Here is a 16964-nt window from a genome sequence, read left to right as displayed (position 1 = left end):
CTTTTTTCCTCGGTCGTACCTTGGATCTTCTTTGTTCCTTCCTGTTCGACCTTTACTAACAACGCCCGTAAAAAGAAGAAGCTGATTTGCCGTTCTCGAGCGTACATTACATTTCATTAAAAAACGAAAAAAAAAAAAGAACAAACAGAATCAAACATTCGATTTTACGATAATAACCATTTATGCATCCGGAGCAAGAAGAATAAGTTTTCGGATGATTCTTTGCTATTTTCTTGGTTCCCGCCGAAATTCCTCTAGATCTTCGAACCTCCAGGCTGTATCGCATGCCTGGTCGCAATTCCACTGGAAATTCCACGAGTACGCATACTCTCTTCCTTCATTCATCGAAACGTGTGTACGATACGGTCACGCGATCACGGATGATACTTTGACCCGCGGGCGGAGTTTTCGTGCTGCTACTGCTGCTGCTGTCTATCGTGCGTTCCTCTGAAAACCACCCCCTTTCCCTTGACGGAGGAACGCTCGATCGGGGGCCGTCTCACTCACGTCGTCGCGAGCTATCGATCGGATTTTTACGACATCAAATTTTCATAATTGCCACCGGGAGCCGTATTTAACCCTGCGGCTCGCGATAATGGAACTTAATTGGCGGCGGAAAGGGGTGGTTTTTCCCTCGTTCGACTGTAATTACCACGGTTTTTTTTTTCTCTTTCTGGCATCTGGCGGATGGAATTACGTACGGAGAGAAAGAGAGAGAGAGAGGTTTTCTCGGACGGAAGTTGCATTAAGCTCTGCGTGTTTGTGTATATTTTTTATTCTCGTTTGACGTAAGATTGTAATACTGTTCTGTACAGGCCTGACCCCATGGTTCCCTTTAGTGTCCTATTGATCAGACTTGTGAAACGTCGTTAACGTTACACTCACTCTGATTTAAAAAGCAACAGTTAACCCTTTTCTTCGCAATATATCCATGATCCACGACGTATTAACCCTCCGATGATAAGGTCAGGGTAGTATTCGACCGAAGTAATAGTTTCTCTTGTGCTGTCCTCTATTTTTTATTATTTCCGTTTGAAAATATTTTTGTTTGTTTAGTAAGCGTCGAGTACTGTTCTGTACGGGCCTACAACTAAGGTTCTCCTTGATTCAAGCAGCGTTGGGGGGGGTGGATTTAAATTAGAGGCGTGCGTAAATTAAACTAGGCCCTGTTCTTCGTGATACCCACGATCCATGACGTATTAACCTTTCGTTGAAATAAAGACGAGAAGAAAATTCCATCAACCAGGCGAAAAGAAGGATTCACGAGGCTAGGTGTCGAGGATGATCCAACGCCCTGCTACCGTGGATTTTGGTAAAAACGGAGAACGGTCGGTCCCGTGTTGGGCCGCGATGGGATGCCGACTCGATGGTGCCCGTGGTGTCGTTCTCGCCGTAAAGCTTTTACGATTACAGTTTCATTTTCATAAACGTCAGAGCCGGCGTCCTTTTTGCGTGCTTGGTGTGTTCGTGTATCCTCGGCCCCGCCGCTGGTGCTTCGTCGGTTGCCCTTTATAGCCTTTCGGCTGTCTTTGTTCCGTTTACTTCTGTATTCGACCGGCTGTTTGCCGTAAGATAATTAGTGTTTTGCCGGGTACGCGGCTCGTTTCTGCCAAAGGGCCGGACCTGGTTTTGCCCAGGACATGATTTACGTGTGTTTTCGTGGACGATGGAACGACAAGTACCATCGATGGACAGGTCCGTGGGCTGTTGTGATTCTTCTGATCGTTTGATTCTTGTCTTCCGCGTTCTTTTCCTCGGTTGTCTGGTAATAATTCTGGACCCCTAAACCAGAGTATATTAAGTCACACTTATACTAAACTTTAGAGGAGAGCGAATTAAAAGCGTAAAAATTTTGTAGGTTTAGAACCATTCGGTGAGAATTCGACTCTCGAAAGTCTCGATATGTAGAAATGGTGAACATTGGTCCCCTATGTGATGGACGTTATATTGTTTGGTTCCGAACGAAATATGGACTTAATATCATCTTTCCACTATTGTATTAAATACTAAACGAGTTAGAACGAAATAATGTTGACCGTCGGAAGCAGTGGACTTAATACAATCTAGCTCCAAGGTCCAGAATTAAATTTCGATGCACGTTTCAGCGTTTAGACATCAGAGGCCGCGTGAAGATACTCCATGGCCAAAATAGGAAAACGGAGGAACCACCCCTGGCGCTGTTCGCCCTCTGCACACCATTCGGACCGCCTTCTCTCCTCGAAGTCCCTCAAAAGGACGTGATGTTTAAAAGTAAACACAAACTGGATCTAGCGCTGGTGTCCATGGATCAACGGGGGAAAATGTTGCTGGGATACTCGGACGCTGAACTGGCGAACCTCGGTGGCTACGATCTAGTCCATTACGACGATTTGGCTTACGTCGCGAGCGCACACCAAGAACGTGAGAACATTTCCGATGTTCCATTAGATCTATCGATAAAATAAAAACTATGTGTGAATTTTTGGATTTTGGTTCTTTTACAGTACTGAAGACTGGAGCTTCAGGCATGATAGCGTACAGATTCCAGAAGAAGGACGGCGGATGGCAGTGGTTGCAGACCAGTTCCAGATTGGTTTACAAGAATTCGAAGCCTGACTTCGTCATCAGCACGCACAGACCGCTTATGTCAGTATACAGTTTGAGTTCTTAATGGGGTGTTCTACTGTGACATGCCATTTTTCTCAACTTTCTTCAGGATTTTTTTTGAGGACTTATTGAAAGGTTCTTAATCTGAATCTTTATCTTGTATATTTATTATATGTTGAAATATACATGAAATTTTTTTTTTATTGAAACTATGAAATAAAGATGGCACTGCAGCCCATAGAAGTAGACCACCTCTGGTCGTTTTATTCATCTGAAATAAAAAAAACTACAGTAGAATATCCCCTTAATTCTCAGATTAGTGTCTCATGCATTAATCCACCGATTCGTCTCGTACAGGGAAGAGGAAGGCAGGGATCTTCTAGGGAAACGGACGATGGATTTCAAAGTGAGCTACTTGGACGCTGGACTGACCAACAGCTACTTCTCCGACAGCGACAGCCTGACTGGATCGGTGATGACACCAACGCTTCCAACGCAGCCAACGTCTCAGCGTGTGAACAGGCGGTACAAGACCCAGTTGAGGGACTTTCTGTCCACTTGTCGGAACAAACGTACCAAACTTTCCGCACAATCGTCCGTTTCGCCGCCAGTCACGCCCACGGTCGCGTCCGTGGACTATTTAGCGGCTGATACCAGCGCTGCAGCCGCGGTCGCAGCGGCGTACAGCAACCTGAACACGATGTACCCTACTCCGTACGCGCCTACGGCAGTCGCTGCCAGTACTGATCCTTCGTTGACCACGTACATCGGTCACACGGGCAATTATCATCAAACATTATATCCGGCGACCGCGTTGGACAATAGGTAGCTCTTCAGTTGCTTAACCATTTCATAACACGATCAGGAAACCTGTGACATCAATATCAACGAATTTGTTCATTCCCCATCCAGGTATCTAACAGCAGCCACGGAGAATCTGTTCCAGTACAGGCCTCTCGGTTCCTACTACCCAGAGTACCACACGAGCACCGCGTACAACGGCTTCATCGACGTCTCTTTACCCACCTACGAGACCCACCAACTAACAAGTAAAGCAGAAGAGAAACTCTACTGCCAGCAATTGGGGGAATCCCCTAAGTACAGCTACGTCGAGACAAGACACCCGAGCAGCGTCAGTGGTTCCCCTTATGCGGCCAGTCCGGTCGCAAGCGCGTCCACGATGCACACAGCGACCACCGACATCAATATCGTTCGAGCTGGTAGCAGACACTCCCTGGAAGGTGGAGCGTCGTCCAGCAATTCCGCTGGAAGCTCCCCCGTGACTGGACCAACGAACGGTGTGCTCACCCCGAAGATCGAGGACGTTAAACCAGAAGTGTACGGGAACGAGGCCCCAAGACAGACTGTCCTGATGTGGGGCGCACCACCGCCTCGTACTCCACCGAGGAATAACGGTAGCTACAGCCCGCCGACGCCACATTCCACCCATTCGTCCACCCATTCGACCAACACAGCAGCGGCTGGTGATCCCCTAAAGTCCCTGGCGGAGATGAACTCGATGAACGGGGAGTGCAAATGGAGGCAAACGTCACCCAGCGAGCAACAAACCACCGCGCCGAGTTCACCGCGAACTAAGACGCAAACGCAGCACCAGCATCATCAACAGCAACAACAACAGCAACAGCATCAGCAGTATCCAGTGACCACGTCACAATATCAGGCAGCAGCGGCAGCAGCGGCTGCGGCCGCAGCTGCAGCGGCCAGCACTATCGGATACACGCACTCGCATCCAGGCCATGGCCACGGGGAAGCGGGCTCCGAGGTATGGCAAGGAGTGCAACACCATCACCACTACCAGTACTATCCCTACCACCATCACCACCCCGCACCACCAAGGCACGCGCCCCAGTGAGTGTCACTGCTGCCTCACAAGTTTTTTGAAAGCATTATAGAGTACCGTCGGCATATATGTGTATACATATATAGTATAGATAGTGGAACAGTGTGTTCCTTCGTGAATGGATTCATACAACATTGCTACCACGAACATGTGAATCAGTGCAGGGATCGAGTAAACTGTATCGACCGTGTAGATGATTTTTCTCTCGGGCATGCATGGGTACGATTAATGCACAAATTATTATTTTTCGATCGAGTAGCGCTGTCGTTCGATCGTATACAGGGTGTTCGAACTAAAAATTGAGTACGAGAGGTTAGGCGGTTGAGAGTACTCGTCTAGCGGAGGGAAAAATGCCTGGTCAACATAGATATACTAAAATCAATCTTCCCGATGTGAAATCGTAGTTTTGGATTTAGAAATACTTCATAAATAGCCATATATGGCTAATACAAATATCATTGGCTTTAGAATTCCAAAACTATATCACTGTGCTAAATCTCATTAAAAAGGCAGCATTACACCTGAGGTACCTCTCTTTATCAATGCCGAGGAGCCTTCGAACAGTCATCGAGGATTTAGTGTTCATTACTTCAAGGTTATAAGATAACAGGCAATACAAGAAAATTTGAAAATGTAATCGATCCCTAATCCACGGATGTGAGTTTTATATTGAAAAATATTCTCCTATACTTTTCCTCGAGAGGATTGATTTTAGGCTCTACGTTGTATATTTTTTACTCCACTAGAGGTGACTACTATAAACACCTAAAGTCCTGGGCCCATTTCTTTCGAATAGACCCTGTATATACATCTCTGTGTGTTGCATGTCCACGTTTTTATTCTCGAGGATATTCGCCGGTACAATTTTAGAATTCGCGGTCTCGTGTCGATTGCGCGTAATCTGTTCGTATATTTTAAGTTGTATCACTGCACACCCGGAGGGATACGTTCGACGATCCTCTCGATATCGATGGAATATTGAACGAGGAGGGATATTTCGTGCACCGAGTATACTGTCGACATGAAGTAATTAAGTACCGCAATGACAGGGCTGAACGAGGCGGTCGAAAGGGGTTGCGAATAACTGTTGGACATACTTTCGGTTGCAGCACACCCCCGTCAACTGTGGGAACGGGGACGGGAGTCGGCATGGGCATCGTCCCGGACAGCAACACCAACAACAACAACAACCACAACGTCTTGTACCATCCTGCGCACCACCACCCCCAGCACCAACACGGGGTGGGATCATCACCGGGGGGAATGGGCCCAACTGTCCCTCAGATACCAAACCGGACGCCGGGAGTCCTTTGCTGTCCATCTCTGAGGTGACTAACACCCTGCTCAACCAATAGTCTTTTCGTCACCTCCGCATCGCTACGTTTCAGTGATCAAGGTAACGTTTACTTGGTGTAATATAATAAATTAATTATATACTATTTTTGGACTTCTGTTAATACCAAACTAACGATAAAACGTAGATTTATTCGAATAACAGCAATTCGTTGTTTGAAACATATACGTTAAAAAATACGAGAGTAAGTAATCAGTTTACTCATTTTCGTAAGTTTTACGAACCAGTTATTTTGACCGCTCCGATAGCTCCAGTGTTAAAAACCTAGAATTATCCGAGTTGTTTTTGCCGTAAGACACTGAAACATGTTCTTGTATTTTTTCAGGTATCTCGGAGAAGGTAGTCTCGCCGAGCCGGATCACCGAACGCGATACTGTACCATACAGATAATATTGGTTAAACCGTTAAGAGTATTCTCTCTTGTAATGCTGTAATATACTCATTACAGTTAATGTAATCCGACGTTGCTACGACGTTACGTGTATGTATGCCTGATTATGTTAATTCGTCCGTATTTGTTAAGTTCGCACACGAAAGTTCTCCGGGGGACGTGCGGTATTGGAGTTCCCCTGATCGCGGAACACACAGGTGAAAGGTGATCATTACGGGAATCCTACGATCCTAAATTCCACGAATCGACCGATCGAGTATAAAAGTAAGAAGAAATAAATGAAGAAGATTAAGATTCAAGAGGCCGTGGTGAGTATATCGCGTGAACGTAAATGTTTCACGGTTCGATTTACTGTAAATCAACACATATTCCGTTCGAAATTCAAATAATATCCCCTGATTCTACCGAGGAGCACAAAAATTAATCGCCTCGAGAGAAAACGGGATCCGGGGCCTCGTCGTGATCGTCGTTATAAAAGTTGAATCGGGCTGGTACAATTTCTGAAAATAATTCCCGAGTCTTCGAGTGAAACGCGACACACACAGTACCGCTCAGAATTATTCGAACGATATAATATTTGGAGTTGATGACAATGGACTCAGTTATAGATTTTTATGACCCTTAGTTGACGGGATGTATTTAGGGAACAGGCCACATCGTTTAAATGCACAATAAAACAAGAATTCTAATGTGGTACTAATAGGGTAAGCGACCCAATTACGGACAGATGAGCTTGTTTTTGTTAAGAAGTAATAAGAAATTATTAATAATTGTTTTTTTTTCGAGTTCTCTAGTAAGTTTCATTTTTATGGAATCTCCGAAAAGAAATTTTTTATGTGATTTCAATTTAAAAACGTGTTCTGCAGTGTGTGTTCTTCGTGGTGAAAGCTATTCGATGTGTGATATTGCAAATATACTAAAGACGTGTGGAATATCATCGAGAAAAACAAAACGACAGGTAGTGTAATGGATCGAAAATTCTTTGTGTTTTACCGAATTAATCTGGGCGTTTGAATAACTTTTGAGCGGTACTGTAAGTATCCAGAATTTAGGTTTAATTAGGTTGAATTTAGGTTTCATCATCGTATGTATTGTGCGATCGTGATGTACGTACTATATCGTTGCCTTCTTCTTTCTTCCTTGATTCATCGCGATGTGAAATTATTCCGTGGATAGAATTCGCAGGAATCTGAAATTACTATGGAAAAACGAAAATTCGAGTTCAGACTCGAAGAGGTTAATCGTGTCGTCGCGGTTCTTGCGGTGTAAATGGTTTCTTCGAAGGAGGGTACACACACATATGGATTCTGTGATACGCGATAGTTAATCGAGGAGTGATTGCATTATAAACAATTAACAATTAGTATTTTATTTCGTTAAACGACGTAATTACATTTTATTATATTACTCCATCGAACAGGGGCCAACGACGAACAATGGGAAACTCTCGATCCGGCCGAACCCCCCTCAGTCTTGCCAACGTGTTTCTGTTAATAAGTTTGTAATTTTTGTACTTAATTAATTTATACGCTATTTATGTACATGTGTAATTGACGTTTAGCGAAGCTAGACGAGCCTTCCATAATTTTAATAGACGTACTATCGTTTCGTGAACGTGCTAACATCCGCGCTCGGGGGGGAAACGGAGGACAAAAAACAGAAAGGAATGGTAAGGGAAAAAAAAAGGAACTATCGATGAAAAAACAGATCGATCGATTCCTGTGTCGGGCTAGATCGTGTTACATGGGGATGGATTTGAGTGATTTCAATGCTTCAAATCTTCACAGGGGGGTTGGGGAAGGGGCAAGAAAGGGGAACGTGCTTTTATTTTGCGTCGAAGTATACATATCAGAATCGAAAATAGGGAAGGTACGTGGAGTCGTCCCCCATTCTACCGCAATCTTGATATAGATATATGAAGGAAAAAAAAAGATTATATATATATTGTATTATTTGCTAGTAGGAACGTTTAAATCTTACGGATAGCATGGTAATGATTTCTAAGGCTACCCAGAGACATCTCTTTCCTTCGGATCCACGCGTCTTTTTGATCTTTCAAACTACGGTTATTCTGTACTTTTACCTACTTCATGTCGTTGTAGTGTTATACAATATACGAAACTATTTTGCTATGATTATTTGTAAACATCCAGTCCGCTAGATTGGCTTTGCGATAGACAAGGTCGAGACTTATTGGTTGACGTGGTCGTGTCTGAGGCTCAGAGTTGATAGACTTTTCTTTCGATATTGAAACCAATCTGCATTTAATATTGAAAAATTGATCCCAATAGTGACGGAAAATTATTATTTCGTGTTCTGCAGGGCTTCGATCTATGTCAATCGTTTTACAATCATCATTAGGTAGAGGTGGTAGGAGAAAATGGTCACTAATAAGTCTTGACAATCCACATTGTAAATTCACATCTTTGTAACAGCTTGAAACTATGTTTCTTTGCAATATCGTATGAAGATCTACTATTATAAGTAATTGAGTCTAGTCCATACATAAAGCGAATTAATGATATTCACTATGCTTAAATTGTAACAATGTTCTCACTAGCAACCCACCCCTGGTGACAATCTTGCTTGATAAATTAATTAACCTTCAACTGTACACATTTATCTACATATATACATATACGTCTCTGTGTGAGTAATTGCATCCCTCGAGTCGTTTATTGACTTTTAAATCACACTGACCTCTGTGTAAAAATCCCTTTTCGAATTACAAATCGGAATAATATTATTATACAATAAAATTCTATCGAAGTGGTGTTTCATTGTGTTATTGAAGGAATAAGTTTAGATATTCAATAGAATTGACAGAATGAGGTCTGATCATGTGGTTTCAGGGTTGATAACTGGCCTAGCCCCTATCATTTCGATCACAGTGGTGAGAATATTTTGACAGTTTAAGCATACATGTATATTTACTGTATATTTAAAGTTAAGGTATCTTCTAACGAGTATAGATAAGATTAGTCTATATAATAGACTCCCAATAGCTATCCACATAGATCAAAATACGTACCTTATTTTATAGTGACTAGTATCTGCAGATGGTATGCAATTCAGGCTGGATCATTGAAATAAAAATTATATCATCAAGTGTTTACTACTTTACAATGACGACTATTGAACATTAATTCCGGAGAAACAGTATAGAAATGCCTACTTTGGATGCAAAAGATTGTCAGATTTTGGGCTAATCTTCGTTGTTTAACGAATATCGTAATAATTGGGAAGATACTGCACATATCAATCATAGGCGAGAATTGAAATGAACGTAAGATAAATATCTATTTGAACAATATTTTCTTTACTTGATAAGTTTGGAAAAATGTTGTGATACAAATTGGTTTTAACATTCTTAATCCTTTCACTGACAAATATCGATTAATACGCAATTAAAATAGAACCGCTATTAAACCACAATTTTCTCTTGCAGTTAGTTATTTGATTTTTATTGTTGTTTATTGTTAACGATTTAGGATACATATATTAAAAAAAAGAAAACAACACATATAGGACTTCAATAATACGATTTATTAAAGGTTCATTATGTTTCTTACAAGTATTTATTAGGCATTCCAAAATATTTCTAAGTATTTGTATAGAGAAAACCAGGTAGACGTAGAACTTTTATTTATTTTAATTTATTAACTATTACAAGTTTAGTTTAATACAAGACTAGTCAGGTTTTATTTCCGTGTAACTTATATTTATTAAAAAGTAAACAAAACTTAACCAGGAATCAAGGCAGCTTTGGTCAGTGAAAGAAGATTAAGAGTAAAAGTAAGAAAAAAAATATATATGTATATATAATTCGAAAAAGGTGTCCAACAAGAAGAAAGAATGTTTATACAAAGAAAATATCCCGCTACAAAATTAGTATTACAAATAAATATCGTTAAAGTGACATATCTACCGCTTTACCCAACAAACGTTGCTCAAGCAGGAAAGGGGGAGAAATTTACAAATATTTTGCAGATACCTGTACACCATTGTTCCATGAATTTAACTAAACTATCGCGTCCATATTCGTCAAAACCAAACAAGAATCTCGTATTCCGACGCGTTGCATATTTCGTTCTGTAGACGTTCTTTTATATATATATATATAATATCCAAATGTATCAAAGTGACCCGTCAAACGATATCATGCCAAACCAAACTGACTCTCGATTACTCCATCCATTTATCTTCGATACATTCTATAGAATCTAATTAACTATTAAAACACTACTACTAAAAAGCTAAGCTCTACGAAATGAAATTTTAAAACTGTATCAAATGTTTATATGAAATAAATTATGATAATGCAATAGAACGGACTGCACTCAGTCGTCTAATCTCGCTGTAAGGGAAACAAATACAAAAAAAAACAAACAAAAATAAAAAAAATAATAGGAGAAGATAATGGATAACAACAACCCGGAGAAACTTGGGAATCATCATCCTCGAGACAAATTGAAGGGCTCTTACCTTCGCGATATCGTTCATGCAAGGTGGAGAGATGTTTCACTCTTATCATGTTCGGTTATGTTTTTCGTTTTTTGTTCTTTTTTATTTATTTCAATTAAAAATGACTCATTACACTTATCATAGCAATGCGTATGTAAGGCCCGCGCTTACAATACATTGAAATCATCGGTTTGAAGTGTTTCGAACGGATGTTAATACATGTAAGTAAAACCAACAGATGAATTTCTTCGTGTATGTGTGTGTGTGTTCTGTGTTTATGCAAAGGATGATCGGGTCAAACGTTCTTGGTTTAATTAAAAATTAAACACGACGGAAATTGGTATTTCATAAAGAATGGACGTTAAGAATTTTCGCGGTTCTAATGGAATAACGGAAAGGCAAACAAGAAATCAAACTATTCCGGGGGAGGGTGGAGGGCATACATCGATATAAAACTCATTTTGTACCTCGTCAGTTTCGTTTACTGGTAATCGGCACTTTTACAATGAAGCGTACACGAGACATTCAATGAGCCAACGAACGTCGGTGTACGCTCGTTCGCTTGGACCGTCAAATCGAAATCACAAATGCGCGAAATGCAAGTTAAGTAATCGGTTTGTACAAAACGGATACATATCATTGCAAAATAATACGCTGCCGGAAATCCCAATCGGAATGGTAAACGAAAGAGGCTCGGTATCGCGGTACGTGTTTTCTGATCGTTTTGAAACCGACCGAAGAATGGGTACCAACCGGAAAAAACAGAGGGAAGAAAATTGTACGAAGGTTCACACGAAACAGCACTATATAGGGGTAAAAATCTGTAGAGTTATTCTCTCGATATAATTACAAAACTTGTCCGAAGGCTATTACAGATTAGTAGATTCCAGTAGATTGGAAAAGGGACGAGCTAATCGATCAGACATGGTCTAACCACGCGTGCCACGCGAGCGAAGAAAAACATTTCAAATAGATAATCACAATTTCCCTGAAAACCTTCAGTTTTCAGTGTTTCTCTGCTGCTGCTGTGTTTGTGTGTGTGTATGCATACTTCTATCTATGTAGAACAAAATGTATCTCTCTCTCTTTCTCTCTCTCTCTCTCTCTCCCTCTCTCTCACACATATCTTTTCTCGTTTTATTCTGCACGAATATTTTCGAAAAATTATAATATGAATATGTATATACAACCTTGGCTAGAAGTTCAGGGGGGGTTAGGGTCAGGTTCAATTCCTGTACCGATGCGACGATGATTTCTTACCGTCCCGATGATTCGACTGCCGTGATCTCGATCGTGATTTTCTATGATCCCTCGATCGCGATCGAGATCTCCTCTTGCTCCTGGAAACGTAAGACTCGGAACGTTTTCGTTCTTTCGATCGTGTACGTGATCGGTCTCTGGCCCTCGATCGTGATCTACTACGTCGTTTCTCCCTCGTCCGTGATTTGCTCCGTCTGACCGAGTACGAACGACTGCGTCTTCTGCTGCGTGATATAGAACGGGACTTCCTCTTCGGTCTGGAACGCGACCTTGATCGTTTCCGGGCGATCGAGACCGATCTGGATCTACGACAGCTTCTCGAGCGGGATCGTCGGCGTTTACGGTTTCGCGATCGCGATCTGTGCTTCTTGCCGGACCTATAATTGCTCGAAGACCTTGAACGATACTCTTTACGTGACGACTTTATCGATCTGGACCTGGACTTCCGTTTCCGGCCACGCTCAGACGACCGGGACCGGGACGTTTTTCTGCCTCTCGAACGGCTTCGGCTCTTCGACCGTCTCTTACGGTAGTCACGCTCCCGTGGCTTGCTTGTTCGTTTCTTCTTCAACGAGTTACGGCTCGAGTCCGAGCTCGACGATTCGGAGCTGCTCGACTCGGTGTCGGCTGACCCCGACGGAGTATCGGCCTTCGCCGTATCTGCCGGCGCAACTTGTTGCTGCGGACTTTGCCCGGCGCTCGATAAAGTTTCGGACGCTTCTCTTTGATTATTTATCGTTTCTTTTTCATCAACTAAAGTAGTGATGTGATGGTGTTACGCTTAATGTTGCATTTTTATACAGCCTTAGGTTCTATTATATTTCGAAACATACCTGTCTCCTTGCAGCTTGTATTACCAGTATGATTATCCTGTTGCTTATTATAATGATCCTCGTAACGTTGTTCATCCCTCTCATCCTCCTCCGCCAGACGCGCCTCGATTTCTTCCTCCGTCTTTTTGAACGCTTGTTGCCGCCGTCTCAACGTTTCCTGCAACAATTCCGTCGGGTTCGATGATACATTCTTTTCTTTCACCAGATATGAAACCATTAGGTTTGGCGATAATTATCAATGTAGACGGGGTATAACAATTATTAGTTGACGTACTATCAGTTCCTCGTCGCTGTCGTTGTTCTGAGACTGGATATGCTCGCTCTGCTCCTCCTCGGACTCGCTGTTGCTGTCGCCATAGATGCCCAGACCTACACGAAACCGTGTGATTATTATCGTGGTACACAGCAGAATTGTTTCGTTTCTGGTTCGAAGTAAAAGACATACGCTCGACCACTAAATATGCTGCTGCTATGATCGAAGAATGTCCTGTAAGACATCTTCGTTTTCACGGATAACTTATAAGCGAGCATGGCTACAGACAGCGGTAAATGCACGGATGCATTTTATACAAATGACTGGCATTGTACACGACCGGTTCCTAGGATCACCGTGCGTTGAACATTGTAAAAGCGTAGGGACTTACCAAGCTTACGAGTGATCTGAGCAAGAGGGGCCGTGTTGTTGAGGGATGCGACGGGGGTCTCTCCTGCAGGGACTTACAATACACACGCATTTAGTACCCAATGGCTAAGAGCTGTGATCAGCGTACCCCCCAAAATTAAATGGTACTGATCATCATCACATCATCATCATCATCATCATCATCATCATCATCATCATCATCATCAGCGATACACGCAAGGGAGTCGAGATTCCTGCATCATTTCCTCATACACCTTACGATATTAACGAATCCATTTTGAACTACAAAACTGAAACTGCTTTAGACTGACGTTAGTAGACAGACATTTTAACAATCAGCACGACCGTAATGTGGCACGATATAATTAACAATATATAAGAATATTGTAATTTTTTTTGTGGTTTAGAACAAAGCGAAAAATACTTTTAAACGATAATTTGGGAAAATGTCTGAAAAGAAAAATCATTTTTCGAATTTAGGGTTCGGATCATGCGATCTATCTGTTGTCTCGAGTGTTTCATTTGATAGGAGTGTTTTATTGAATCAATCAATAGATGTAATCGCGCGTGCTCAATGAAATAAGAATACTTTCAATGAATATGTATTTGACACGTATTTGCCCTTTGCAGACATCTTGAAATGAGAACGTTTTATCGTGCTAGTTACATCGAGTTCTAACACACAATTCTTCACCATTGTTTCTTTTCGTCACGAACAACAAATTTCTTTGCCAAATCGACACAGATTTCAATTGACTGACGATCGAAAGAAGTCTCGTTCAAAAACGTTAATAGTTCGTCTCTACTAAAGAAAAAGAAAACGACAGCACGCGTCAAACTCGCGAGAAAATCCGATGAAAATTTAATGCAAGAAAAGATAAGTATCACTTATAGTATATATATATATAAATATATATACATATATATGTATATAGAAATCCTGGAAAATAAAGTAGGATATCCTGAAATCATCGAATAAGTAACTCTATGAATTGAATAATCTCTGTTTAATGTTTAAAAGCTTATATATTACAGAAATGGGCAAATAAAATTCACCGCAACACTGCACGAGACTCGTGTGTATCAGATTTTCTGTGCACTGATCAGCGAAAGTATGAAATATCAATTTGTTAGTTGTATCGTGTGTATCTGGGGTACCTTTGGCACGTGCGCGGCTCCAAACCTCTCTGCATATAGCACCGATTTCTTCGTTCGTTACCTCCAGGAGAATTTCCGTTAGAGATCTCCGAACCTTCAACATCTGCTGACCAAAATCTATGTTACATGAACCTCACGCGTCGAAGTACAGTAAGGACCCGTTAAATGCTCGCGACGAGTCTATCTTCGGCGCTATCAACATGAAAATCTCGCTAGGGATTCGTTAAATCGGTATTGTTCAACATATACATTTGAAGATTAACTACATAAAATGGTCAAAAAGTAGACCATTTTCTCTTTTACCACGTTAAATGATCATGCAGGTCCTGAAGTGAGTGTTTAACGAGTCCCTACATTTAACTGTATGTTCTGGGCTGGCACTCACCGCATCTTGTAGAATTTCCTCTCTCGATCGCTTAGGAGTAGCCAGAGAAGTGTTAGAAGGCATAGTCGGACTCCTGTCGGTGTGGTGTGTATGAGCATCCGGCGAATCCGCGTCCCGAAATCGCGATTTCCGTGGTCGAAGGAGAATGTCTGGGGTACGCTCGAAACTCTTCTCAGCCACTTGCTGCTGACCTCGTGATCCCTCATCGGTCTCTTGCTCTGTTTCCTTCTCGGAATCAGAATCCTGCGTTCCAACAGATCAACTGTGTAAGTACTAATAGCTCGCGCCTAGCCGTGCAACGAGACACCTACAAATTTGCTCTTAGACGGATTCAGTACCGCCCGAGCCTCGTCCTCAGCCTGCTTTCGGGCCTCCAGTTCTTGTTTCCTCAGGATTTCTTGCCTCTCCCTCTCTACAGCTTTCTGCTTTTCTTTTTCCATTTTCTCTAGACCCTCCCTAATCCATGCTGGTAATTGTCTACGTTTCGCCGCATCTGAAGTAAGAACATTTTTGCTTTATGAAAGCGTTGCCTCGTCGCATTTGATCAGATTGCGAAAAAACATTGGGTAGTCGTTGATATACTTGCCAATAGTTGTAGTAGTGTCCTCCTCTGGTGTCTTTTCTCTGTCTTCCCGACATCGTACATTATCCATAGGCCTCATATGCGATGTTCTGTTCGTGTGTCTAACTCCTTTCATGAAAGGAGGCGGTTGAGGTGGTATTGTAGCGGGTGGATCCCCTGACCAGTAGCTAGAGACCTATATGTAAGACATTTATTATCCATAAATTTTAAGTGTCGTGCACACTTCGTTTCAGAATAAGTTTCTTCCTTATTATAATACTTAGTAAGTTGTTGAAAATAAAATCAGGACAAGTTCGAAATATAATTAAAGGTTGTGTAAAATTTCTAATTGTTTTTTTTTCTCTATTTGATCTATGAAAACTAGGAAGGGAAAGGATTTTGGAATTATATTAGAAATACAATTTTAACCTGACTATAAGGTTGTGTTGGAGGTACTGAATTATAAGAATACAACGACGGTGCAGCTGGAGGTGGCACGCTAAATTCAGATGTTGTTGATATGGTTGGAGCAGGTGGAATAACCGGTACAGATGGAATTCCCATAGGTTTCCCATCAGAACCTATAGAAACACCAGGAGGAGGTACACCGGTCCACTCCCAAGTACCTGAACCAGAACCTGAGCTGTTCCAATGGCCCCATTGATTCCATTGGTTCCAAGCTTCAGCTGGTAGTAAAGAATATACATTGAAAAACAGTTCCATAAATATAGCTTAAAATATTTATCTCTCTGAAACTAAGGTTAGAAACAAAACAAAACATTGTACATAAAACTATAGGGTGTCTGCTAATTTTTCACATACAGTATACTCTGAATATAAAATCAATATAATTCTACAAGTATATAATCTCTGTTACTTAAAAAAATAAATATAATATAAAGAAACTGAATAGTTTTGTAACAGTTTATTGAATTCAACAGTTCAATTCTTTTCAATATACATTAATTTTCATCATGCATAGGTATCTATATTCTACATGTTACCTGTGAATATAAAATTCAAAAATACCTGCTACATGAAAAATAATTTTACATTATTACAATATTTCTAAGTTACCTGATCCACTGATAGTAGGTGCTGGTGGTGCTGGCGGTATATCATCATCTTTTGTGTCCATATCCATTGGTGCCTCTCCGCTACCATCATTTCCAGAACATATAGGATTAATATTAGGTGGAGGTGGTGCCGGTGGCACTACAGTCTCTTTCATTTTGATCCATTGCTGAGCTAATGCTGCCCAGTCAACTAAATAGTGAATAGATCAGTTAGAATTCATAGTTTTATTGGAAGAAAATGAACAATATGCGCATCGCATACTGAAATACTTCTTACTGCACATACCTTGGTCATTACTCATATTCTGATAAGCAGAAGGGTTTAGGGCCCACTGGGTAGGGTAGTCCTTTCCCTCAAACATATCCCCACTCATTTTCATCTATTAATGCC

At 41.4% G+C, this 16964-nt stretch overlaps 2 protein-coding genes across 2 annotated transcripts in view; one reads left to right on the top strand and one right to left on the bottom strand.

The window, feature by feature from the left end:
• LOC107186271 (circadian locomoter output cycles protein kaput) overlaps window positions 1-5779 on the top strand; it is a 127963-nt gene extending 122184 nt beyond the window's left edge. Inside the window, exons 6-10 of the mRNA XM_015574102.1 lie at window positions 2106-2400; window positions 2484-2625; window positions 2944-3411; window positions 3499-4455; window positions 5557-5779. Coding sequence (XP_015429588.1) covers window positions 2106-2400; window positions 2484-2625; window positions 2944-3411; window positions 3499-4455; window positions 5557-5779 — 2085 coding nt within the window. The remainder of the gene's footprint in view (window positions 1-2105; window positions 2401-2483; window positions 2626-2943; window positions 3412-3498; window positions 4456-5556) is intronic.
• Window positions 5780-11805: 6026 nt separating this feature from the next.
• On the bottom strand, window positions 11806-16964 carry LOC107186254 (arginine/serine-rich protein PNISR). The gene is made up of 11 exons (XM_015574083.1): window positions 16860-16964; window positions 16575-16763; window positions 15927-16183; window positions 15522-15693; window positions 15247-15428; window positions 14936-15178; window positions 14551-14653; window positions 13394-13465; window positions 13024-13118; window positions 12750-12906; window positions 11806-12669 (listed from the first exon to the last, which is right to left on the bottom strand). The coding sequence occupies exons 1-11, from the start codon at window positions 16951-16953 to the stop codon at window positions 11882-11884; spliced, it is 2352 nt and encodes a 783-aa protein (XP_015429569.1). The 5' UTR covers window positions 16954-16964; the 3' UTR covers window positions 11806-11881.

The sequence above is a fragment of the Dufourea novaeangliae genome, unplaced genomic scaffold (assembly GCF_001272555.1).
Source record: "Dufourea novaeangliae isolate 0120121106 unplaced genomic scaffold, ASM127255v1 scaffold64, whole genome shotgun sequence".
Taxonomy (NCBI): Eukaryota; Metazoa; Arthropoda; class Insecta; order Hymenoptera; family Halictidae; genus Dufourea; species Dufourea novaeangliae.
The sequence above is the reverse complement of the archived record's forward strand: the minus strand, read 5'-3'. Positions and strand labels throughout refer to the sequence as shown.

Coding starts and splice junctions, on each gene's coding strand:
- LOC107186254 (XM_015574083.1), bottom strand. CDS start 16,953: ATGAAAATGAGTGGGGATATGTTTGAGGGAAAGGACTACCCTACCCAG. Junction 16,764..16,859: donor GAATATGAGTAATGACCAAG/GTATGTGCAGTA, acceptor TTCACTATTTAG/TTGACTGGGCAGCATTAGCT. Junction 13,466..14,550: donor GAGCCGCGCACGTGCCAAAG/GTACCCCAGATA, acceptor GTGTATTGTAAG/TCCCTGCAGGAGAGACCCCC.